Here is a 21,686-nt window from a genome sequence, read left to right on the forward strand (position 1 = left end):
GAAAGAAAGAAAGAAAGAAAGAAAGAAAGAAAGAAAGAAAGAAAGAAAGAAAGAAAGAAAGAAAGAAAGGAAGAAAGGAAGGAAGAAAGAAGGAAAGAAAGAAAGAAAGAAAGAAAGAAAGAAAGAAAGAAAGAAAGAAAGAAAGAAAGAAAGAAAGAAAGAAAGAAAGAAAGAAAGAAAGAGAGTCAATGCAATTGTTTTCATCAAGATAGGAAAGTCTCCAGAGGCACAAAATCTCCAGGGTCCCAAGGTTTGAAGTAAACCAGGCCCTGTGTGAGACAGAGGGCAGTAAGTACCATGGACAGATACAGATACTGGGCACCTGGGATGGTCTCCTCTTATGCTTGCCAGGACCTTTCTCACATGGGGCCTAGATGGTTCTAGAACTTTCAGATTTCCAATCACCAGCCAAAGTTCTTTACCTGGCTCTCATGGAAGCAGATTTCCCACTCCACCCCCAGAGCACACCCTCACTAGACGCTGGTGGCTCACGCCTGTAATCTTAGATACTCGAGAGGCTGATATCTGAGGATCACAGTTCAAAGCCAGCCTGAGCAGCAAAGTCCATGAGATTCTTATCTCCATTTAACCATCAGAAAATCAGAAGTGGTACTGTGGCTCAAGTGGTAGAGCACTCTCCTTGAGCTGAAATGCTCAGGGACAAGCACCCAGGCCTGGAGTTCAAGCCCCATGACCAACCAATAAAAACAAAAACAAGTCACACCTTCTATGAGTCTTTGGGCAAATGGCTATGTCTGTGGACACCTTCATGCTACAGAGAGTAAACACTGAGGCTCAGGGTGTTGGAAATGATCAGGGTCCCAGAATTGCAGGAATCTGTCATAGTTGAGTTGTGATTGACTCTGAGATTCTTTTGGGGGCAAAGATATGACCAGTTGGTGGTTTGGGCTCTGAAACATACAGACTAGAGCCCAATATACCATATAGCAGTATGCTGGTGGCTCACACCTATAAACCTAGCTACTTAGGAGGTTGAAATTTGAGGATCCCAGTTCAAAACCAGGCCAAGAAGACAAATCTGGGAGACATTTATCTCCAATTAACCAGTAAAAAGATAGAAATAGAGGAGTGAGTGGCTCAAGCTGTAGAGCACAACCTTGAGCAAAAATAGCCACGTGAAAGCACATGGCCCTGAGTTCAAGCCGTAGTTCTGGTACCAAAGAAAAGTTTGAGAATGAAAACCATTTGTTTATCTATTTATTTATTTATTCACTCATTCATTCTTATTCAGCAAATCTTAGCAGCACCTCTTGTGATCTAGTTCCTCGGATTTTTGTTGAAGACCCTCCAGGACATCCTCAGTTAGTAAAGACCCTCAGTGGAATAAATTACAATAGAAAATAAAGTAATGTAATGAGTGAGGGGTCATTTGAAGAGAGTTAAAGGTTGTTGCTATTTTCCTGAAGCATGTGACTTTAGAGGTGTGCTCTGACTGCCATTAGTGTAAGAAGACATGGAGCCAGAAATCCTGGGTGGTGACTGACTCACTACACATGATAAAGGCTGCATGTAAACCTGTGGCAGGCAGCTGCTACTACACATATCAGATTAAATCAGCAGAAACTCTTTCATAGACCTGAGAAGGCATAAACCATCACCACCATCATACAACTCTCAGCTAATATTTGCCCAGCTTGAAGGTACAAATGATCAAACAGCTCCAAAATGAGCACCAAACTCTCTGTGGGCTTGCATCAGGCACATTCTGTAAAGGTCATGGTAGATAAGAATCTGCAAAGAAAAGACAGAGAACAAATTATAAAATATCAACCAGGTATCATCTTAGAATTTGTCTGGGAATGCTTCTTTTGATGGCCATTCGGTATGTATTTGTTTCCTTTGTCATGTTTTGGCCATATAACTATCTTGTTCACACAAGAAATTGCTCCTGAGGCTCTGAGAAGCAAACGTATCTTTCTTAATTTTGTCCAGCTCCTAGTTCTTAGTGTGTTTCAGAGGACAAGTACACCTTGTTAGCATATTTACTTAAAAAAGCATTTCTATTCTGTAATCCTAACTATTTAGGAGGGCTGAGATCTGAGGGTCAAGATTTGAAATTAGCCCAGACAGGAAAGTCCATGAGACTGTTATTTCCAATTAACTCCCCAAAACCTAGAAGCAGAGCCACAGTCTACAGCTGATTATTTCTATTTTGTTATTTCCATATAGTTAGACGATCCTCTAGTAAATAAGGGAGCCGGATTCCACTTCAGATCACAGCTCCTAGGGCAGGTACTATCCGCAAGGTACATGGTACCTACAGTGTACTGTGGGGATGCTGCACTGAGGGACAAGCCTGGTGGGCTGATTGCAGGTAAGTTAGCCCCCAGCAAATAAAACATTCATCCTGTGTATCTATCAAAGGGTAAATTTTATGTATGGAAAAAAACAAACCTTTATTTTGTTTGGAATAGGCAGCATAGTGCCTCTTCTCCTGGAGGGCACAGAACAACAACCTAGCTCAAAGGAAACAAGTCCAGTTGCCTTCTCTCAATTGATTGCCTTCCTTTCAAAGGCTTGTCTCTGTCAAATGGTTAGGTAAGGGCAGAGGCTGAACTTGGGCCAGTATTTGTCAACAACATTAGAATAGATCATGGATAACAATGTGTAGAGTTTCTGTGTCTTTTTTTGTTTTTTAATGCCAGTCCTGGGGCTTGAACTCAGCATGTGGGCACTGTCCCTGAGCTTCTTTTGCTCAAAGCTAGTGCTCTACCACTTTAAGCCACAGCACCACCTCTGGCTTTTTAGTATTTTATTGGAGATAAAAGTCTCATGAACTCCTACTGAGGCTGGCTTCAAATTATGGTCCTTAAATCTCAGCTTCCTGAATAGCTAGGATGACTGGCATGAGCCACCAACACTGGGAGGTTCTGTGTCTTTTATCAATGTGACAAATGAAATTAGGAGGAGCTATGCTGTCATCTATTGTGTAACTGATTAAGAAAAGAAGGATTATTTTGCTACAACATGCTAATCTAGTATTATGTCCACGTTATTCAGACATGGAAGCCCCCTGGTTGAGGGTTGGATGGCCCTCCAGAGTGCAGAGATTCCTGCCCAGGTGACCCTAACCTGTCTCTTTGCTTGGAATTGTGTTCTCTCTAGTTCTGAGGCTGTTTTGCAGATTTCATTTTTCCGCTTTTTATCTCTGGCAGATCTCAGTCATCATGAATGCAAGTGAATTTCGGAGGAGAGGGAAAGAGATGGTAGATTATATAGCTGACTACCTGGAAGGCATTGAGAGACGCCAGGTCTATCCAGATGTGGAACCTGGCTACCTGCGGCCCCTGATCCCTGACACTGCTCCCCAGGAACCAGAGACATTTGAGGACATCATCCGGGATGTTGAGAAGATAATTATGCCAGGGGTAGGTGTGTGCTTACAGTCACAGAACAGAAGGGTATGTGCTGATGTGACACATACTATGTCCCATGCAATGGGCATTATTTTACCAAATCCATACAACAGTTGCATTGCAGAGAAATCTTTCTCATTTTTTTGACATTTTTAAAATTGTTCATATAAAGGTGATGTACAGAGAGGTTACAGTTACATAAATCAGATGAAGAGTACATTTCTTTTGGAAAATGTTACCTCTTCCCTCAGCCTCTCCCAGTTTTTCTTTCCTGTCCCTCTCCCACAAATTGTAGAGACTATTTTTCAAAATAGTGTCTAGTGAGTACCACTGCTGCATTTGTTTACCTTTATCCCACTATTTCTGTGCCCCTTCATCCCCTCCCAAAGACAGATAAATGAACAAGCAAGACAAAAAGAAAAGACGAAAAGAAAACAGAAACAACAACAAAGAAAAAAAAAACACCTTGTTCCCATTTCCTGGAGTTCATTTTGATAAATATTATTTTTTTATTTTTTGTTGGTTGTGGAGCCTGAACTCCAGGCCTGGGCACTGTCCCTCAGCTCTTCAGCTCAAGGCTAGCACTCTACCACTTGAGCCACAGCACCACTTCTGGCCTTTTCTGCTTATGGGGTGCAGAGGAATCGAACCCAGAGCCTCATGCATGCAAGGCAAGCACTCTACCACTGAGCCAACTTCCCAACCATCAATATATTTTTTTTCTATGATTAGAGGCATCTAGGCATTGAAGTTTTAAATATTTCTCATATATGTTTTACAAGGGAGGAAACTGAGGCATAGATGATCCACTAATAAGTGACAGAACCACAATTCTAACTCAGATCACGTTAACATCCAGGGCAGGGCCTAGGCTTTATTCCAAGGACTTCAGAAACTCAGGCCCTGCCCCATGACAGAGTGTATTACCTATAGTGTTCCATCTAATGCTGGCTAGAAGAAATGAACCTCGTGGTTACAGATAAGTCAGTCCTCCCTTTCCATTTGTGTGTCTATCAAAAGATGAATCACGGGTATGGAGGAACACATTTTATTTTGCTTGGTGTGAGCAACATGGCATTTTTTCTGCCCCAAGGACACAGAGCAGCCCAGTCAGAAGTAAAAAGAACCAGTCATTATTGCCAATCCTCAGAGGAGGGAGAGAGTTGGCACTAAAATGTCACTTCCTCCTGTCTTTTCAGTGTAATTTTCTGTATCTAAAAGCCTGTCCATGAACCTGCTTTTATGAGCAAGCTGGTCTGATCAGTCAGGGCATTGACAGGGTAGTCAAACCTGCCAAGGGGGCCAATTCAACTCAACGGATACTGTGCAAAGTCCGAGCCTGGCATTGATGGAACTGGCAGATTGCCCACCTCTGCCACAACACTTCTGTGGTTGTAAAGTTGATGAAAAACAAGCACGTGCTATGCAGTACAGGACGGATCTGGCATCATTAAGAACAACTCCCTTGCAGGGAGCTGGTGGATCATGCCTGTAATCCTAGCTACCCAGGAGGCTGAAATTGATCTGAGGATCATAGTTCAAAGCCAGGCAGGGCAGAAAAGCCTGTGAGACTCTTATCTCCAATTAAACAGCAAAAATGCCAGAAGTGGAGAAAATGTGGCTTGAGTGGTAGAGCATCAGCCTTGAGTGGAAAAGCCAAGCAAGAGGGAGAAGCCGTGAGTTTAAAACAAAGCAACACAAAAACCCTAGTTTCTTGATTTCAGGCAGAATGCAAAGGCCCATGGTCTGGGGCCTCCGAATGGGGCTGAGCCTCAGGCTCTGAGCTGCAGAGTTCACAGCCTTCTCATTTTTCACTTTCCAGGAGATTTTCCATTGGTATTTATGCTTTGAGTAAGCACAGGATTCTGAGCTTGCCAGAAAGCTGTGCAAATACACCAGGCTGCTCAGCATAAAGCCTCCATGCAGAGGAGGGGAAGTCAAATGTCAGGTAGATGAGGAGTCTGGGGGATAGGAGACTAGAAACTGCAGACTTCCTGCTCAGATTACAAACTGCAGAGCAGAGCTGGGAAACGGGCTGTAGAGCCAGGTCCCTGGACACGGCTGTCCAGCTTCGCCGGCTGCTGGCTTGTGATTGATGGCAGTGAGACAGAGCAAGCCTGGGGCCGCCCAGCCCCAACCCCCTCTCCCAGTCCACAGCTGCTCTCACTTTCTCCAGGTTTCCAGGGGCAGGGAGGGAGGAAACAGAGCCAGAGGCAGTGTGGGGCCTCTCGGGCGGCTGAGAGAAGATGAAGATCTGGGGCCCCGACCTTCCTCTGCAGGCCCTGGGCACTGTCTTCCTGGGCTCCTTTATTCACAGAAATATGCAAAATTGCACTTTACAAGTGCCCTGACATATAGATGGATTCATTAATCGTATAGGTGCTTTTTTTTTTCCCTTTGACCTAAAAGTTCACTATGTCTTCTGGGTTTAAAAATAAAGCATTTTTTCCTGGCCTCTAAAATGTTGTAGGGTCCAGGCCAGCTGCGCTGAATACATCATCCTGTCGGTGTAGTCCCTCAGGGCCTCTGAGATTCACCAATAGTCACCCTACCTCAACCCTCAAGCCCAGCTGCTTGGCGTTCCTTCTCCCTTCCTTCCCTCCCTCTCTCCCTCCCTCTCTTTTCTTTGCCTCCCCTTTTCACTGTCTCTCTTTCTGTCTCCTTCTCTCTCTCATTTTGTTCTATCTCTATCTTCTTCCCTCTGTTCCTCTCTGTGTCTCTCCTTTTCTGTCTCTGTCTCTTTCTTGGTCTCTCTGTCTTTCCCATTCACTCTACCTCTGTTTTCTTCCCTCTGTTTCTCTGTGTCTCCATCTCTGTGTCTCTATTTTTCTTTCTTGTCTAGCTCTGTCTTTGTCTCTCTGTGTCTCATCTCTCTCTCTGCCCCCTCTTGTCTCTGTTCTCTCCCATTCGGTCACCTTCCCTCTTTTTTCTGTTTCTCTCTCTGTTATTCTCTCTTGTCTCTTTCTGTCATTCTCGTGTCTGTCTCCAGCTTTCTGTCTATGTGTCTGGATCTCTCTATCTTTCGCTTTCTCATTCACTCTGTCACTGTCTTTTTTCCTCTATTCCTTTCTGTGTTTCTCTGTATTTTTCTCTCTTTGTCTCTGTCTCTGTCTCTCTTTGCACCTCAATCTCTGTCTCTCTATCCCTCTGTCTCTGTCTCTATCTCTGTTTCTCTCTGTCTCTTCCTTCTTGTCCTCACTGACCTGAGGGTGGTCATGGCTGTAGGAGAACCTACTGAACACCCCCAGACCATAGATGAGCCACCCTGACTTGGTATCTTCATAGTCCATGGATTGATTGCTAATGCAACATCTTGTATAATAAATCCTTAACCAGTTTAATAGAGAAAAGAAATGTTTACATCTTTGAACAGACTGTGAAATGACAATGCCCTAGTCATATTTTGGAAACTATAACAAGTACCTGAGATACTCAGCTTTAAAAAAAGAAGTTTAGGCCTGGGGATATGGCTTAGTGATAGAGTGCTTGCCTAGCATGCATGAAACTTTGGTTTCAGTTCCTCAGTACCACATACACAGAAAAAGTTGGAAGTGGCCCTGTAGCTCAAGTGCTAAAGTGATATCCTTGAGCAAAAGAAGCTCAGGTACAGTGCCCAGGCCCTGAGTTCAAGCCCCAGGACTGGCAAAAAAGAAAAAGAGGAAGAAGAGATTTATTTTGGTTTACAGTTTAGGGGGTTCCAGTCCATAATCCCTTTGCTTTGGGCCTGTGGGAAGACAGACTATCATGGTGGGAGCCAGTGGCAGAGCGCACTCTCCTCATGACAGGGAAGCCAAAGTGAGAAGAGGGAGCAGACAGGATCTTATTCATTGTCCTCAAGGCCCACCTCTAATGGCACAAAAACCTCCCTCGGTTTTGCGTGCGTGCGTGCGTGCGTGCGTGTGTGTGTGTGTGTGTGTGTGTGTGTGTGTGTGTGTGTGTGTGTTGGGGGGAAGTTCTGGGTCTTGAACTCAGGGCTTAAACACTGTCCCTTCCTTAGCTTTTTTGCTCAAGGCAAGCACTCTTTCACTGAGCCACAGCCCCAGTTCCCTCTTTTTTAGTAGTTAATTGGGGATGAGTATCATAAACTTTCTTGTCTGGGCTGGCTTTGAACTTCCATCCTCAGATCTCAGCTTCCTGAGCAATTAGGATTATACGTGTGAGACACTAGCACCGGCCTAAGTGCTACCTTTTAAAGGTACCACCACTTCCCAGATACCACTATCCTGGAGAGCAAAGCCTCTAACAGAGGTTGGGTGACATTCTAGATGTAAATGAAAGCAGGATGGTGTAAGATAGGATAGCTTACATGACAAACAGTTATTTTCTAGTTCTGGCCATTGACTGAATTCAGAAGGGTAGATTTAGGTCAGAACCTTCTTCCTGGTTTACAGATAGTAGATTTCTTGTATTTTCACACACAGAGAGAATACTCAATCTCTGATCTCTTTCTCATAAGAGCCCCAGTCCTATCATGAAGGGTCCAACTTTATGACATAGGATTCTCTGGAGGGGTTAAGGTTTCAACCTATGGATTGAAGGGACACAGATATTTAGTCCATAGCAACCAATGGCCACCTCGATGCCCTTACTGCTTCCCTGATCCCTACTTCCCTCCCCCAGGCTCAAATGTCAGTGGTTCATCCCCTTCCCTAGTCCTTTAGCTCTTTCCCTGTGTCTGACCCAGGGTGAAGCATAAAGGAGATGCCTATGAGCTGAAGAAGGGGCAAGTCCACAGTTCATGCAGGAGGCAAGGCAGGGAGGCAGTGGTCCATCTATGGGACAGAGGAGGAGAGAGGTCTGTGGGACACAGAAAGATGCTAGGCTAGAAGAGGCAGGAAAAGCACAGGAAAGTGTGGAGGAGGTGGTGAGAAGTTGTGCTAACTGAAGAAATATCAACTCTCAGGCATTAAAAATAAGAACAAGAAAGACTCCTAAGAAAGTACATTTCTATACAGAGCTTTGGGCTCTCCAATCCTCTGGGCCCTCTGTTAGAAAAGTACAATCAAATCTCATGGGATGTCTTTAAAATTATATCCTCTAGTATTACAGACATAAAACAGTACTCTGTAAAGGCGAAACACCTTGTACCTGCTTTATAACATGTAGTAGTGACTGTGTTTTATCCAAACTGATGTCACTCAAGAATGTGATGTTTACACATGGTGATTGAGAAGCTAGTAATAAAAAAAAGGGGGGGTGGGGGAGCCAGGCACTGGTGGCTCACATCTGAAATCCTAGCTATTCACTTTAAGGTTCGAAGTCAGCACAAGTAGGAAAGATCATATGCCTCTTACTTTCAATTAGTCACCCGAAAACCAGAAATGGAGCTGTGGCTCAAAGTGGTAGAATGCTAGCCTTGAGCAGAAAAGCTCAGGGACAGAGCCCAGGCTCTAAGTTCAAGCCCCATGACCAACCCCCCAAAATGGTACCAGGTATCTCTCTCTCTCTCTCTCTCTCTCTCACACACACACACACACACACACACACACACACACACACACACATACACACATGCTATTTGTTAGAGCAGCTCTGAACATAAAGGAATCAGGTTCAGTGCCTTCCATTGATGAGAGCACCAGGATAGATCCTAAATCACTGCATTGTTTTAGGAGACTTCATTTCTTCTTAGCTAGCAAATACCAAGTATACCAAGAGTCACTGAGTTACTGTAGTGACAGTGAAATGAAGTTTGGATGCTACATGGTATCAGGAGGTGTGGGAGGAAGGTGTGAGATGCTTGAAAATTCGAGAGACGACATCCAAGCCAAGGTCTGGAGATATCTAAAGGGACTTGGGGCCTCCTAAACTGTGTGCAACCTGGCTCCCTCACTGAGTGATTACTTCTTTCCCTGCAGGTGACCCACTGGCATAGCCCCTATTTCTTCGCCTACTTCCCTACGGCCAGCTCATACCCAGCTATGCTCGCAGACATGCTGAGTGGGGCTATTGGCTGCATTGGCTTCACTTGGGTGAGTATCCAGTGGTCCTAAGTGGGAACCCTGCATGGGAGATGGTCCCTGTGCACATCGGAGGAGAGGAGGGGGCTGTGTGGCCTGTGGCCATCAGGACCACCTTAGAAGGGAAGGGCTCAGACTGAGGAAGGGTGCCTCTAGGCTCTAGAGTCTAGAGCCAGAGAGATCTTTGTATGTCCTTCCCCCACGGTATAACCCCTGCTTTCACTGTATTTGATGTTGGTGTAATTTGTGGAGGGGAAGGGATAAACAAATCGTTTAAATAGGGATACAGGTGGACCCATTGCAACTATGAGACGTACACGTCTTTGAACTTTACAACTTTGGTAGGGGTGGGGAGGAGGGTTGGGTGTGGGGGCGGGGGAAGGATGGAATGGGAAAGGGAAACAAAGGAGGAGGCTACAATGCTTGATAAGAAATAAGAAATGTATTCATTATCATGCTCATGTAATTGTAACCCCTCTGTACAGTTTTTCAAAATAAAAAAAGAAAACAGAGAGAGAGAGAGAGGGAGAGAGAGAGAGATTTTCTTGGAATGGCCCCAACAACCCAATGCCAGTTCTACACAGATGTCTTGTTTTGTTCTGTGCCAATACTGAGGCTTGAATTCAGAGCTTTGCACTCACACCTGGGTTTTTTTCAGTCAAGATTAGAGCTCTGCCGTTTGACTCACATCTCTATTTCTGGCTTTTGGATGGTCAATTAAAGATAAGAGTTTTGTGGACTTTTCTGTCAGGGCTGGCTTTGAACTGGATCCTCAGATCTCAGCCTCCTGAATAGCCAGGATTACAACTGCGAGCCACCAGCATCTAGCTAGGTTGTGTGTGTGTGTGTGTGTGTGTGTGTGTGTGTGTGTGTGTGTATGAGTGCATTATCATATATATTATCATATATAGATTATATATCCTCTATATTTATATATTTGATATATACATATAACCTATATATATATATATATATATATACTTATCTATGTATCTCTATACATAGGCTAAGATATATATATATATGTTATATATAGGTTAGGATATATGGATATATATAAAGAGGGGTTATATAGAGGCTAGAATATGCATGTGTGTGTGTGTGTGTTCTTAGTTTGGATTAAAATCACAAGGCCACAAAGTTTCATAGTTCAAGCCCCAAAGCTGAGAGCCAGAAATTCCCCCAGAGGATTTCTCGACACTCTCAAAGCCTGAGCACCTAGTTCCCCATACCCTTCCATCAGATGGTGCCTCCTGGAGGGAGACAAAGGGGAGAAAATCCACCTACTAGTCCAGCCCAGTGCATAGAGTCTAACACTTGCCTCCATGCCTCCCGTTCCTCTCTCTGTGGGATAAAATGCCTAGAAAGTTCCCCGCTCAGGTAGTCCTTCGTCCAGGCCAGCACTTCAGGAGAAACTGATACTGGTGTCTAGAAGCAGAGGTCCCACTGGCTGTCAAGGGTCCTGGTGCTGCTCACACTGTGGGGGACTTCTTCAAGGCAAAGGTCCAGAATTCTTGGGAGCTAGTGCACTTTGGGGTATTGGCTCATGTTCAACGAGGGCCTGAGGAGCAGGAAAGAACCATCAGCTTTTGAATTCATAGCACCAGCTGAACTTAGCTAGGTTCTTCACCCACCTGGACCTGTTCTTCAAGCTAAAAGTCCTCAGATGCTCAGTGAATAGGATTCACAGATGCCCCGGAAAGGATGAGAAAAACAACTACCCTGACTCCTGTCATGGCTGTCTGTGCTGCTTGCTCTTTTGCAGGCACTCAGGGCCACCTTTTCAGCCCGGTGGCGCTGGTCTGGGTGTGGCAGTATGGCCACTTCCAAATGACATTAGCTTTCATTAGATAATACAGCAGGCTTTGTGGGGCTTTGCTGGTTTAGAGCCATTTTATCCCTTCCGGGTGACTCAGTATCATCTGTCATTGTGTCTGCCCTTCCCTGAAGGGATGCCTCTCTGTCTCAGACCCTGTCTTGTTTGATACGCGTGACTTTTCACAGTGAATGCTGGGTCCTCTGGCTGGAGCTAGAGTTGATCCAGGCTGGAGCAGAACCCACCACAGTGGTTGACCCAAGCAATAAGGGTCAAGTCCTCACTTCCTTTTGCTGGCAACACATTAGAATGCTGATGTGCCCAGAGAGATATGAGAATACCTTGGTTGCCATGGGCCTCCTTAAAGAGAGATCCAGAGGCAGACAGAGGTTCCCCAAGCCAACCTTTGACCTCTGCATGCAATGAGAAGGGGAGAGGCCTCAGAGTAAGGTCACCGAAAACTTCCTTTAAAAAAAATTTATTGTTGTGGGCTGGGAATGTGGCTTAGTGGTAGAGTGCTTGTCTAGTATGCATGAAGTCCTGGGTTCAATTCTTCAGTATACATAAACAGAAAAAAAACAGAAGTGGTACTATGGCTTAAGTGGTAGAGTGCTAGCCTTGAGCAAAAAAAAAAAAAAAAAGATCAGGGACAGTGCCCAGGCCTTGAGTTCAAGCCCCAAGACTGGCATAGGTCAGGTACATTTCTTTTTAGACAATGGCCTCTCTTCCCTCACTCTCTCCCAGGGGTTACCAAAAACTTTAAAGATGAGACATGAAAGGACATGATGCCTACTTCCTCAACTCTATCCTGGGCTCTTTCTACTCCCTTATGTGCAGGGAAGAGGGTCCACCAAATTTTCTAGCTCCTTCTATAAGCAAACAGATGAATGTGTGAGCAAGCATGTACCTGCCCAACAGGGCAAGATGAAGGAAGGTTCTTGGGGTGCCTGTGGGTGCCTTCCAGCTAATTCTCCTGTGCCAGTCTTGGTTAAGGAGTGCATCACTGAGATTTGCTTCAGGCATTTGAGGCCCATCTTAGATTGAGTGATTTTAATCTGGGATTTACTGGAAGGTTATATCCTATTGCTGTCCCCACAATTTTGCAATACCTGGCCCCTTGCTCCAGCCCCAGCCCCTAGAGAATGCATGGCTGTCTCTGCATGGTGGGTAAATGATATCTCCAAAGATAGGTCACAGCTCACCTCCTGTGACCCAGTTTGTGTGAAGGCTTGGTGAGGAGGGTGAGGTCGCCATGTCTGTAGGGGCCCATAGAGACATACAGAGTCTTGCACGCAGGTAACGCATTGCTTCCTGTCACTGATCTAGTGAGTGCTCAGGTATGTGTTCTCCCCATGAAGCTATCAGTACTGCTTGCCTGGAGTGCCCCTCAGCAATGAGCTGGTGCTGTGAAGAACTCAGGCTCACAGCCAAAGCAGAGTCTTTGTTGCCACTGTGGAGTTGTGGGACGTGGGGAGTCAGCATTGTCTCAGTCTGTATTCTGCTGCTGGAACAAGATCACAGATTGGGTTAACCTTAGAAATGTGCTTGACTCTGGGTCCTGGAGGTCAGGAAGTCCAAGACGATGGCACCTGTGCCTAGCAATAAAGATCCCTCACTGTGTGAAAACGTGGTGGAAGGCAGAGCACTTGTGACATAGGAATTGGCTAAACTTCCTTCACGTTATATCTGAGTCATTCCCTTGATGACAGCCTTAATCAGTTCAGGAGGGAGGGGCCCATGGCCTACTCATCCTTCGAGGCTTCACCTCTTAATTCATTGTCATTGGAGATTCTGTTTCCAGCACAAGAACTTTGAGAGACTCATTCAAACCATAGCAATCATGGAATTAATTCCTACTCATGGGTGTTAAGTTGATCCAAACAAAATATCTCACTTTTTTTGTACCAGTACTGAGACTTGAACTCAGGCCTCGAATGCTGTCTTTTTAGCTTTTTCACTCAAGGCTAGCGCTCTACCACTTGAGCCACAGCTCCACTGTTGGCTTTTTGATGATTAATTAGAAATAAGAGCCTCATGGATGATCCTACCTAGGCTGGTTTCAAAGCTCCATCCCCAGATCTCAGCCTCCTGAGAAGCTAGGATTATGGGACATGAGCCATCAGCACTTGACCTCTCATTGGATGAAAGGATATCCAAAGCAGCCAGAAAATTTAACTCTGTTTCTTTCCCCACAGGCTTCGAGCCCAGCATGCACAGAGCTGGAGACAGTGATGATGGACTGGCTTGGGAAGATGCTGGAGCTGCCAGAGGCGTTTTTGGCTGGAAGATCTGGAGAAGGGGGAGGAGTGATCCAGGTAAGGTGGTACAGGTTCAGGAGAGCATCTTTCTAGTATGCACAGGTTCCACAATGGACCACAATGGCAGGTGGAAAAGCAGATGCCTATAGTGCATCTTGCTGTGTCCTGGTATTTCTTCAGGAGAACAGAGCTGAGCTCTGGGGAAACCCTTGGTGCTAGAGTTGGCAAGACACAGATATGGATCCTAGGGCTGTCTCTCACTAGTTAATTCAGCACTCAGGTTTCCTAGTTGTGGCTGAGAGAAGAGTGGCTGTCCCAAAGCAAGTGAATGGAAACTTTAATATTGATATTATTAAACATTCATAGTTGCCCATAGTGGGCAACTATCCCTAAGTAGTTTCAGGGCACATTGAAATGTCACCACGACATTAAGGATTAGGGGCACATTTTATACATGAGGACGGGGTCATAGGCTACCAGATAATTTTCCCCTTGACTCCCAGGTGGGAGCCAACCACCACAGGACAAGTGACAGCTGTGCCCAGGCTTTGATGGCTGTAAGTGCTACTTGTCTGTGAGCCAATAGTGTACCCAAAGATGCTGTTTCTGTGTGCACATTTTATTCTTTTTATTTTTCTGATCAGTCATGAGGGTTGAACTCAAGGCCTGGGCACTGAAAGCCCAAAGTGCTTTTGCTCAAGGCTAATGTTCTACCTCTTTGAGCCACAGCTCCATTTCTGGTTTTCTAGTGGTTAATTGGAGGTAAGAGCCTCACATACTTTTCTGCATTGGCTGGCTTCGAACCATGATCCTCAGATCTCAGCTTCTTGAGAAGCTAGGATTACAGGCAGGAGCCACTAGTGCCTGGCTCATTCCTTCCTTTTACTTAGAATATAATGCGGAGAATATCTATGTGATCAGGCTTATCTAAGGGAATAAGACAGCTCTAAATGACAGTCATAACAAGTTCCCCATTCTACCCAATGTATAGGACAAATGTCATTGGGATGACTTGGACTTCATACATTTTTTAAAGTTTTGTAACACGGAAGTGGAACTATATTAATCTACCCTCCTCTCTCACATCCTTTTCCTCATGTCAAGTTAATGGTCATGACAATGACCCTGACAGAGCACTAATAACTTTGGAGCAAAGGGATTCTTTTTTGGAGATTGTCTTCTCAGACACTCTGATTAAGCAGTTATGGTTGCACCCATTCAATGGGTCAGAACACCGAGTCCCTCCTGGACAATGCTTTTGTATGAGATGACAAATTAAATTAGGAAACAAGCCTTCTGATGTCCAATACTGACCCTGTGGCTGCTATAACAAATTACTACTGCTGTACACATTTGAGCAGCCTCATAAAGTTTATTTCTTACATTTCTGTAGATCAAAAGCTAGAATCAAAGTTGATACCGACCCAAATGAAGAATCTATTTCCTCACTTTCCCCAGCTTCTAGAAGCTTCTGAAATCCTTAGCTTGAGATACTGTCCTCTTCCATTTTTATCTTCTATCTCCCTGATCTTTTCTTTCATGGTCACATTTTCCCATGATTGCAGATGAGAATATGTGTCTCTACTCTTAAAGGCCCATGGGATTACATTGGGCCCACTCAGATAATCCAAGATAATCTCCCCAAGTCAAAGTTCTTAGTGTAATCACTTCAGCAAAGTAAACTTTTCTTTGTAAACAATCACAGGTTTGAGGAGACCTGGACTCTTTGTGGGTAGACATTGCATTATTTGGCCTAATACACACACACACACACACACACACACACACACACTGGGCATTAGAGAATTTATTTATAATACGATTCCTGACACCTACCTTTAGAGATTTGAATTTAGCAGGTCTTAGATAGGCCCAGGAATATGAATTCCAAGTCAGGCTGATGTAGTCGTCCCTGAGCAATGTTGCCAACTTTCCTAAGACCAGCAGGCTCTAGTGGTTGGGCTCAGAATCCTTCTCTCTGTGAACTCAATTTATCTCTCACATGCTTTGGTTATCTCACTCTATCATAAGATGTTGGCAGTAGAGAGCTGGTGAAAATGAAATATTAGTTCTATTGCAAATAAAACATCTGTGGGATGCTGTGAACCATACATTAAAATATCACAGTAAAATGTTCTAGCAAAGTGATAGCTTTCTTCTTTTTGTCAGAGGTTACACAGCATGGCCAAGAAACACACCACACCTACGTGTCCTGGCTTGAAGAGGGGCTGCATACGCCCTCAAAATGCAATCAACTGCATTCCCTCCCCTCCCCCCTCACTCCTCCCCCCCAGTGAAGCTGAGGAGGCTTTCCAGGCTCTGGTACAAGAGGCCTGATTCTGGAGAGGACACTCCTATCATGCTTGTCAAGAGAGATAAGCCTGACTGCCCAGAGGGGAAGAAGGGGGCCAGTCAAGGCCTGGGAGGCCCAGCAGTGTTGCCTGCAGGGGTGTGGCTCTGAGTTCTCAAGTAAAGACTGATCTGGCACTTAAGGGCATATGTAATGCTGGAAACAGACTTACTTTTGTATTATAATCACATACATTCTGCCACTATCCACTTTTCCATTTGTGCTGCTCATTTTGGGTAAGACCCGGCAGCCTGAGACGCAGCTTTTCTTTCAACCTGAGGGAACTTTTCCTTCATTCCATCTTAGTTACAATTTGTGGCCACTTCTACTCTGATTTCAGGTGCTTCCATTCTTCAATACAGATTTCGATGGCTCTTCTCGAATTTCTCTCTTGGGATATTTTCCTTTACTTGCCATTTTTTTCTTCTGTATTTCTGGGGGAAAGTTCTTATGGTTTCCTTGAAGTCATTTCAGTTTTCTGCATAGCCCATTTATTTATCTTGGTTCAAGTATTTCACTTTGAGAAAGTATCACCCTTTCCATTTGTGGAAACGGAACAGTCATTGTAAAGATGGAAAAAAAATACAGGAACAACATTTGTCATAATTCCCCCCACCCCAGTGCTGCCAGTATTATTTCAAGATCTATGTGAGTGTGTTAAACAAATTCAGAAGATCAATATTTGCAGAGTTTTGTAGTGTTTTATTTTATTGTACTTTTCATTGTTGAAATATTCATTGGGAATATTATTACTTGCATGTTCTCCTATCATGTATCATACCGTGTAAAACAATACCTAAGATACTATGTTACATTAAATATTTTACACTATAAATAACATTTCACCCTTTAGGATGAGAGCAACTACCTTCCAAGATAAACAGCTTCTTTCTAGGGCTATCCTGGAGGTGTCTCTCGTTCCTAATTGTGTTCTAGCATCATGCTCCCCGTAAAATCCGAGCCAAAGGCCCATAACCACAGGAGAGAACATTTCTGAGTCTGGATCTCACAATGAAAGCAATTTCACATTCAGTTCTTGGTGTCACCTCCAGATGGTCTTCTAGTTTGACACTTCTCAAAGAGTTTTACCCACCGTTTATAATTGACACTATTATAGTAATGGCTACTTTCCTTGAACATCGATGAACTTGGCTAGGTTTGAGCCTATTTCTTGTGCTTTCTGTCATCATTCTTTTCTCTCAAATATTTACTGAGTCTTTGTTCATAGTGAAGAAATTGAGAGGCAGAAAGCAAGGGTATCTAGCCAGCCTGGGGAAAAAGCTTATAAAAGATAAGGCTAGTGTGAAAGATATTGGAACTTTGTGAGTTATAGCAGCTCACTAGATCTAAGGTGTACATGCTATTATGGGTCAAAGAATCTTTTCAAAGACATTGCCATTATCAGAAATTCTCGCATTTGGATAGAACTAGTCCTGGCATCTCTCAACCCAGGCTTTAGTACAACCTACCTATAAGACAGACACACTCAGCTTTTGCTGGAGGAATGCAAACTGCTAGGGTTGTGCTTGCAGCGGGAAGCTTGCCCTTCCCAGCTGACAAGGCTGATTGTCTGTAATTTGTAAGGCCCCAAAGAGCACCAAGCCGGGTGACAGCCCATGAGCCAGCCAGCCTTATCGATCCCCTCAGAGCTGTGATCACAGCTGCTAGGCAGGCATGCACGCTGTGATGACGTCTGAGCCAAATGGCAAATCATCATTGTGCGGCTAGACAAATGTGGCCTGCAAAAAATAGTCTCTTAATTGGGTTTGAAAGCTCTTGTGGATGAAAAGCTGCCAATTTCTCTCCCCGTGTGACGTGACACTTGGAAAAACCAGAGGATGAAAGGACCTTTCTGCTCATTGCTGCGTCCTTGCTCAGTAGCATCCTCTCTTGCCTCCAGAGCCAGCTTGCCATGGCAACCTTTGTCCCCCAAAGCAAAAGCATCAGCTATCATCTCTGCTCTCTTACCAAAGAATCTTAGCCCTCCCCATTCTTCCCTCAGAAAAGACCTGATCTCAGAAAAGGGCAGAGAGATCTACTTGCCTTTGTGCTCAAGTTTGCTGCACCCTTCTTGCTGCTGCAGCCCTATTGTGGTCTGGATACTCTATTGACAATTTCTTGTATAGGCCTTTGTGACTATTGTTAAAAATTATTTTTCTTGAGCAAAGGAGGAGACTTTTCTCTGAGGATATGGACAATGCTGTTCTTCTCCCTTCCAGAAAACAAACAAAATATAATAAATTGGCATGGTGAACCAAAGCCATTCATCAGACTGGTTCAGAGAACAATGTAGTTCCAAGGTTGTCGATAGGGAAGCTGCCATCACAGCCACAGCAGTGTTAAGGGCGAGAGCAAGGAACTGTGCCTCTCAACTTGTTTTTCTATGTTCTCTTCTAAAGGTGGATCTTTCATAAAGGAATATGCCTTTATTGCTCCCTTCATAGGCACAAGTGGAAATAAGCCATAAGAAAGGAAGAGTGAGGTGGATAGGAACAATGTAAAATACAGAGCTGGGCACTGGTAGCTCATACCTAGCTACTCAGGAGGCTGAGACCTGAGGTTCAAAGCCAGCCTGGACAAAAATCTCTGTGAGACTCTAATAAACTGCTCAGAAAAAGCCAGAAGTGGAGCTGTGGCTCAGGTGGTAGAGCACTAGGTTTGAGCACAGAGAGGCTCAGGGACAGTGCCCAGGCCCTGAGTTCAAACCCCAGGACTGGCTAAATAAATAAACAAACAAACAAACAAACAAGTAGTGCCTGTCCTCAGGAAGCTTGGATTTCCTGCTGTAGCTTTATCATTCAAGTTTCATTCACATGGTCTAAAACCATGTCTGAAAGCCCTGCATATGAAAATACAGGCTGAAGGGGACATAAGGTCCGTTTTAGATGTCTAATAAAGAAGATAATGTATCGGTCTATTTGAACTCATTAACTACATCTAGGAAAACATGAATTAATGGTTTTATCGTGTGTGTATGTGTGTGTGTGTGTGTGTGTGTGCTTGCACACACATCAAAAGTTACGCTTGAATTCAGGACTTTGTACTCTTGTTTGACCTTTAAAATCAAGGCTAGCTAGCTAGCTAGCCCTTTTCACTTGAGCCATACCTCCACACCAGCTTTTTTTCTGGTTAATTGGAGATAAGAGTCTCCCAGATTTGTTTGCCTGGGCTAGCTTCACACCTCAGTCCTCAGATCTCAGCCTCAAAATAACTAGGCTAACAGGTGTGAGCTACCAGCACCTTGCCAGAAATGATTTATTTTTTCCAGAAATGATTTTATCTTTACCTTCTATCCATTTCCCCAAGGGATATGAGTTGGTTCTGAAGAATAAGTAAAAGCAGTGGAATGGTAACTCAGGATCAATTTAAGGCTCCATAAATATTAATAAATAAGCATTTTTGTATAATTATTTCATTATGTATTTCTCTATAATCTTCTAGACCTCTTTCATGTTCAGTGAAAATCTGACTTCTTTTATTTATTCATTCTAATGTTAGTTCTGGCCAGTTGGTGGGTTTCTTCTGGGATTTGCCTAAGAAAGGAGCTATATCTAGACAGTGGTGGCTCACACCTGTAATCCTAGCTACTCAGAAGGTTAAGATCTGAGGATGACAGTTCAAAGCCAGGCTAGGCAGTAAAGTCCATGAGGTTCCATTAACCACCAGAAAGCCTGAAGTAGAGTTGTATGTAGCTCAAATGATGGAGTGTCAGATTTGAGTTGAGTGAACCACCTAAGGAACAGTGTTCATATACTGAGTTCAAGCCCAATACTGATACAAAAAGAGGAGGGGTGGAGGAAGGGAGAAGGAGGAAGAGGAAGGGAGAGGTGAAAGAGGAAGGGAGGAGGAGAAAGGGGAGGGGGAAGAAGAAAGGAGGAGGAGAGGGGAGAAAGGAGGAGGAGGAGGAGGAGGAGGAGAGAGCCAGCAGAGGTCCACTTCGCACTATGGCACTTTCTAGCTGCTATTTTTGGGGGAAATTATGGAATCCATCTTCTGAGTATTATTTCTCCCACTTGAGGACAAAAAATAATTTTTTAGGGATTTTCTTTTAACAAATTAAATGAATACCATGGAGAACATTGAATCTACACCTCTCAGCCACTCTCAACTACAGAGGTTAGGTTATTTATTTTTGTTGGTCGTGGGGCTTGAACTCTGGGCTTGGGTGCTATCCCTCAGCTCTTCAGCTCAAGGCCAGTGCTTTACTACTTGAGCCACAGCAACACTTCCGGTTTTCTGAGTGGTTTATTGGAGATAGAATCTCACAGACTTTCCTGCCGAGGCTGGCTTTGAACCGTGATCTTCAGATCTCAGCTTCCTGAGTAGCTAGGATTACAGGCCTGAGCCACAGGCACCCAGCATGTGGTTAGATTTTTGATTAGCATTTTATGACTTTGCCAGAACAAACTATTGATGGTAGTTGCATTCATTTGCTAAGATTGCCTTAAACAAAGCATCAGAAGTAGGGTGACTTAAACAACAGAAACCCACTAACTCAGAGTTCTACTGGCTAGAAGTTCAAGTCCTTTCCAAGGCTTCTTCCTGGCTTGCCCATGGCTGCTTTTCCCTGTGACTTGACCTCATGTGTCCTTGGTGTAGGCTAGTGCTGGGTGGCTAATTTTAATTTGTTATCAGCACACCAATGAGATTAGATTAGGGTCCAACCTAAAAACTTTTTTTTTTTTTTTTTTGTCCGTTGCAGGGCTTAAACTCTGGGCCTGGGCGCTGTCCCTGAGCACTTCAGCATAAGGCAAGTGCTCTAACACTTGAACCACAATGCCACTTCCAGTTTTCTGGCGGCCTATTGGAGATAAGTCCAATGGACTTTACTGCCTGGGCTGGCTTTAAACTGTGATCCTCAGATCTGTCTCCTGAGTAGCTAGGATTACTGGTGTGAGCCACCAGGCGCCCAGCTCCTAAAGACCTTCTTTTAACCTAGTTATCACTTTCAAGATCTTTTCTCTACGTACAGTTACACGCTGAGATAATGCAGTTTAGGGCTATGATTTGTGAACTAGGTATGGGGATACAATTCAATCTTCAACATTAGGGATTAAGAAAACTCTTCCACATCAATCTGTCAAGAAAAATGGACTCTATTTTTTTAAAACAAATGTAATTTTCTCTAACCAGTAGATATGATCACAGAGCTGGTGTGGCTGCCCTGACCAGCGTCTGGTCTCCAGTGGAGATGCAGGCCATAGGCAAGAGAGAGAAAGCATCTTGGAAACCCATCCCATAGGCTGGTGTACACCAAAGGGCACTGGTGGTTCACATCTGTAATCCTAGCTACTCAGGAGGCTGAGATCTGAGGATCACAGTTTGAGGCCAAACCAGGTTAGAAAGTCCATGAGATTATTATCTCCAATTAACTACCAAAAAGCTGGTAGTGGTACTGTGGCTCAAGTGGTAGAGTGCCAGCCTTGAGCACCCAATTGAAGTCTCACTACTGGTGCCCCTCCCAGGCATGAGTGCACACATGCATGCACACACTCAAACACACACACACACACACACACACACACACACACAGTGGTATGGATCTCTACAGATCTTAGATATTGTGTAAAAAGAACCAATTTACCTTTCAATCGCTTAATACTGGTCACTGCTGTATTTTGAATTTCATTTCGCTCTTTCTCTTGGATTTAGGGAAGTGCCAGTGAAGCCACTCTGATGGCCCTGCTTGCTGCTCGGACCAAAGTGATCCAGCGGCTGCAGGAAACCTCCCCAGAGTTGACACAGGCCGCCATCATGGAAAAGCTGGTGGCTTACTCATCTGACCAGGTGAGTAAGCCGGGGTAAGGGATGGCCTGAACCTCATAAACTTTAAGGATGTGAATTCAAGCCACACTCAGCATCATTCCACATCCCAGAACGAGTTCAAGGCTATCTAGGGAATAGATTTTTTAAATTTATTTTTTA

At 44.3% G+C, this 21,686-nt stretch overlaps 1 protein-coding gene across 1 annotated transcript in view; it reads left to right on the forward strand.

The window, feature by feature from the left end:
• Ddc (dopa decarboxylase (aromatic L-amino acid decarboxylase)) overlaps positions 1 to 21,686 on the forward strand; it is a 103,934-nt gene that overhangs the window by 20,540 nt on the left and 61,708 nt on the right. Inside the window, exons 2-5 of the mRNA XM_013024495.1 lie at positions 3,177 to 3,389; positions 9,236 to 9,349; positions 13,349 to 13,468; positions 21,414 to 21,548. Coding sequence (XP_012879949.1) covers positions 3,189 to 3,389; positions 9,236 to 9,349; positions 13,349 to 13,468; positions 21,414 to 21,548 — 570 coding nt within the window. The 5' untranslated portion in view covers positions 3,177 to 3,188. The remainder of the gene's footprint in view (positions 1 to 3,176; positions 3,390 to 9,235; positions 9,350 to 13,348; positions 13,469 to 21,413; positions 21,549 to 21,686) is intronic.

The sequence above is a fragment of the Dipodomys ordii genome, unplaced genomic scaffold (genome assembly GCF_000151885.1).
Source record: "Dipodomys ordii isolate 6190 unplaced genomic scaffold, Dord_2.0 Scaffold76, whole genome shotgun sequence".
In the NCBI taxonomy this organism is placed as follows: Eukaryota; Metazoa; Chordata; class Mammalia; order Rodentia; family Heteromyidae; genus Dipodomys; species Dipodomys ordii.